General features: G+C 26.7%; 1 protein-coding gene across 1 annotated transcript; it reads right to left on the bottom strand.

Moving 5' to 3' along the window:
- LOC109325044 (calmodulin-like protein 8) lies at nt 634-3240 on the bottom strand. Its single transcript, XM_019557188.1, has 4 exons — nt 3080-3240; nt 2647-2804; nt 1672-1752; nt 634-805 (listed from the first exon to the last, which is right to left on the bottom strand). Exons 1-4 carry the CDS (start codon nt 3153-3155, stop codon nt 668-670), a joined length of 453 nt encoding a protein of 150 aa, XP_019412733.1. The 5' UTR covers nt 3156-3240; the 3' UTR covers nt 634-667.

The raw sequence follows: 5318 nt of genomic DNA, 5'->3' as shown, positions 1-5318 counted from the left end.
TGTGATCACTTTGAATCGGGAAAATTCCGGTTCGATTGTGTTAAGCCTGGTTAAGCCAGATTAAACCGGGAAGTAAACTAGATGGTTCACTTAAAATTTAAAAAATTGAACACTACTCCAATATTTTGTTTTACTCCGATAAAAAATGAGGAGATATTATTTCAACGTAATTATACAAGATTATTTATTGTATAAAATTTTACATTTATATATAATTATATATTTATAGATAAAAACTATTAATTATGTATGAAATTACTCGATCAGACCGAACGGTTTAACCGGTTAAACCTATTAAACTTAATACGCGACATTTTCCAGTTTGATGTTCGGCTCGGATTTCATAGCATTGATTGTAATAGAACAAATAAATAGGATGAGATGTGATAATACATACTAAAACTACAAATAACATATGATGCTAATGATATAAGGTCTCATTAGACCCACCTATAGATATCCTTGTTTATATAAAGAAAAAAAACTTACCAAAACTATAAAGAATGATTATGGATGTGTAAAATAAATCAAATGGTGTGACTGAGATGTAAATGCTAATGCTTTGGTCATTCACATCATGGACTATAACTACAAGTAGAATACAACAAACAATATTATTTCATGAGAGTTAAATGAGTTTGAATAACAAATATATTGGTTGAAAGTTTCATCCAATGTTCATCATCAACTTGACGAATTCATCATAGTTAACTTGACCATCACCATCTAAATCTGCTTCTTTTATCATCTGCTCTACTTCCTCCTCACTTAGTTTTTCACCAAGATTAATCATTACATGCCTCAACTGCATAAATATTGAAACAAGTTAATATACGAATACACGTGTACCTCTTTGTGCATGCATCTACATAATTATAATTATATATTCTATATATGTTGTCATTAATTAAGAGTGTGTCTAAATGTCAAAGGAAAGAAGGTATATCTTAATCAAAGTACCAAAGTACTGTCCTAGAGGTGCAGAAGTACAAAACCATGAATGTATAAAAATGTTCAAAAATATTAAAATTTAATAGAAAATTTATATAGTTATATAAATCACTATTGTGTGAACCGGACTGGACAGGGCAGTCCAACCTATTTAACCGCTGATCGGACTTAAGAATGATTATGTTTTGCAGTCTTAATCAAGTGAGAGTTGGATTCCTTTGAATCAGGGAAATTCCGGACCAGCCGTGTTAAACCGTAATTACTCAGGAAGTAAACCGAACTATTCATTTAAAATTTAAAAAAATATAACACTACTCTAATCTTTTATTTTACTCTGATAAAAAAATGGAAAAAATATTACTTGAATATAATTATACATAATTATTAATTATATAAAATTTTACATTTATATATCATTATATATTTATAGAAAAAGTTACTAATTATATATGAAATTACTTAGTCTAATCAGATGATTTAACCCTGTTAAACTTAATACGGGAAGTATTTCTGTTTGAATTTTGGTTTTACAAATACAAGTATATGCGAAGTTATATAAATATTTTTGTGTAACATATGCCATTTTGCAACATCTTGGTCCAACCCGATTTCTTCACATTTGAAGACATTCTTCTCAAATTTGTATTTGAATTGTCATTGCTGACAAAGAAGGGAAAATAAGAACTACAAAACTAGTATAAATGAATAAAATTTACACACCTCGCTAGCTGATATATAGCCATTTTGATCTTTGTCAAAAACCTTGAAAGCCTCTTTCAGATCTTCCTCAGCATCAGTTTCCTAAATGAGAAAGAAAAATTCAGAACGGAACTTAGTCTATAGATATGTTATGCATACAATAAATGAGAGGGATATTAAGTATTAGCATCACATGCAATATCAATGAATTAGGTAGAACTTTAGCATGGGTTAATATTGCATCTTAAAACCAATTGGTTAACGAGAGAAATCATCCAACAAATATTTAAATCATGTCTTAGATAAATAATGTAGGACATGTTTCTCAATATGTCCTCTCTATAGAAACTTGTGGGATTAAGCAAATGATTACTTTTAACCTACGATACAAGGTTGTACTCTGACGAGAAATAGAGAGAAGTTTATTGGGCTTTGGATTCGATACTATTATTAAATTTTCATCTTAAAAATGAATTGATAATAAAAATAGTAGATCAACAAGTATTTAAATCATATCTAAAAGAAAGAGGAGATGTCCCAACAATATATAGGAGAGATTCGATTACACCCAATTTAAGTTACACTAATTACACTCAATTCCAGTCATTCATTTTTTAAATCCAACAGATCAAATGGGGTGAGAGAAATAAATGATGAGATAGAAAAAGAGAAATCTTAAATAATTTTTAGTTTCACTCATTTGGTCCGTTAGATTTTAAAAAATGAATGACTGAAATTGAGCGTAATTAGTGTAACTTAAATTGGGTGTAAATTGATCTTTGATCATATATATAGGATGGATTGGTTTACAACCAAGTTAAGTTAACTACTCGATCTTAGTCATTCATTTTCTTAAATCCAACAAACCAAATGAATGAATGAAATAAATGATGAGAGGGAAAAAGAGAAATCTTAAATCCTCCTTATATATATATATATATATATATATATATATATATATATATAATGAAGAATTAAAGAAGTAGTATAACTTACTTTAAATTTCTTGGCCATTAAATTCAAGAACTCAACAAATTCTATGGTTCCATTGCCATCAGCATCCACCTCATTTATCATATCTTCGAGCTTTTCTTCTGTGGGATTTTGATCCAATAACCTTATAATTGTGGCCAATTCCTCTACAGTAATGCACCCTGTTAAATATTCAAGTAGTTATGAATACACAGTGGTTATAATTTGCAACTATAGTGTATGAATGTGAATGTGTGATTGATGACAAATAATATCAATATAAGCATTGTATTTTTTAATAGTTTATTTGTGAGTTGAATTTTTCAGGGTATTGAAAGAAAGAGAAGACTTCAAAACTATAAAATACATTAATAAAATAGCTCTGAAGTCTTTTATTTCTTTTCATTTCTCTTCAAAACTAAACTCACAATCAAACCCTAAAGATAAACTTTCTCACCATCTCCATCTTTATCAAAAAAGCCAAAGGCTTCTTTGATCTCAAGAATCTGTTCCTCATTAAAAACATCTACCATGATGCACAGAGATTGAGACAAAGAGAGATGCAGAGAGATATGAGAGAGAGTGAGAGAGAGAGGAGAGACAGAAATGTGTTGAGTATAGCTTAATCTTAGGTGGGCTATATGTAGAATTTCAATGTGGAAAATGTAGCAAGATTTCTTTTTTAATGTTATTGAAAATGTGGCTTTATTATTTCTAAAAGAATCAAATTACTATATTTATCTAAAATAAGTAATGATATATTTTTCTACTACATTCTTTTGAAAATTCTCTTAAGAATGTTATATTTGTCACGCAAAATTAATCATTAATAAATAAAATGTCAATTTATGATATGTTATTTTTTGTAGAAAGATACAAATATACACGATGAGGGTGAGAGACATGATGATTTAAAGGGCTTCGTTGTCTGTTTAAGATGGAGTGAGATTTATAATGAGAGTGTTAAAATTACTTATTAAATTCATTAAAATAAAATTTATATTGAAATTTTAAGTATATTTGCTTTTTTTTCAAAAGGCGTGTGTGTTTGAAATATAGTTCTTTTTATTATCAAGGGTATTCTTTTCGAGATATGTATTTGTCTCTCTCAACAAATGTCGTTATCAGGAATTAAATATTTATCCTTTTGATTATTATGTGAATCTAACATGACTTAATACTACTAGATTAATGTTTTGTTTGTATTTGAAATATAGTTGGGAAAGCTCAATAATATTCTTTGAGAGGCATCAAATCCTTTTGAATTTTTTTAGCATGTTCGACATTCTAAGTCTATTAGTCAGCTGAGGTCAAAACCATGGTTTGAATATAAGTTAAAATTTATTCCTTCTTTATTTAACAAAATTCTTATTAAGCTTTCAAATACCACTCCTCCCATAATAACCTTAAAAATTAGAATTTATCGGTTCTCATCAGTTATGACGCAACCGATTTATTATCATTAAAGCTTATTATTATATATTTTTAAAAGTTTAATATTTTTACTATTTTTAAATATATAATTCTATTTATAATATAATTATGCTAATTAAGATATGTTATATTTTTATTTAATCTAAATTATGATATTTCTAGTGCCTGCTACATACGTTTTTTAATTTAACAATTTACTATTTTTTTTAACAAAATCATACATTAATATCAATTTCAATTTTTACAATATATGGAAACTTTGAAATGTTAACCCATACACACCATTAGGAAATGATATTGATAAAAGGTTTAGGCTTTAGGCAGTAACTGCATTAGTTAAAAAAAATAAGAAAAAATGAATTTTATTATTTTGGGCCCATTGGAAACAGATCTATATAAAATATTGAGAAGCGGTGAATTTAATTTTTAATACACACTTGTTTTATTTTAACTCCTTACTACCAATCATTATTTTAAGTAGTACATGTTTAACTTTTATTAAACAAAGTCTTATGCTCGAGTCTCGTGAATAAAAAAATAACAGTTGAAAGATTTAATTTTATATTGTCTCCAGTGTGAAGATACCTCTAGGAAGCAATTTTTTTTCTAATTATCAATTCATACCGTTGAAATTAATAGAGCCCATAAAAATATATTTTTTATTTAAAAATTTGAATATAGCTCTCAATATAAGACGTCAAGTTTTAATAAAATATATTTTAAATTAATTAATCAATATAAAAAACACGAGTTGTTTTTTAAGGGCATCCACATTACTTTGTAACACCAAGACTTTTAAGACTTTTCTACGTCAATATTCCAACTACTAAGAATGAAGTTTGTATTCTTAAGACTTTCCACCGTATGAGAAAACTCAACCCACTTTATTTTATTCATTTCAATTATTTTTATTAATTTATTATTTTAATCAATTTATTGTATATTGTTTTTTTATATAGCTCATACATTTATAATTTATAAAATTCAGTTTTAATACAGTATATTCTAGCTTTAAATTCAATTGGTTTATTAGATATCGTTTCCTTCACTGTGTCTTTTTAATGTATTTACAAAATATAGATATATATATATATATACATATAATTAAATATTCTACCTTTTTTAGAATATAATTATTATATTATTTTATAAGATCTAAAAGAATATCTTAGTAGTATTAAAAAAAAAAGATGTTAAAGAATATCAGAAGCTATAAATTAGTGGTATGTTGCAAAGGATGTAGGTAATCAATTCTGGTGGAT

The sequence above is a fragment of the Lupinus angustifolius genome, chromosome LG13, assembly GCF_001865875.1.
Source record: "Lupinus angustifolius cultivar Tanjil chromosome LG13, LupAngTanjil_v1.0, whole genome shotgun sequence".
Lineage (NCBI taxonomy): Eukaryota > Viridiplantae > Streptophyta > Magnoliopsida > Fabales > Fabaceae > Lupinus > Lupinus angustifolius.
The sequence above is the reverse complement of the archived record's forward strand: the minus strand, read 5'-3'. Positions and strand labels throughout refer to the sequence as shown.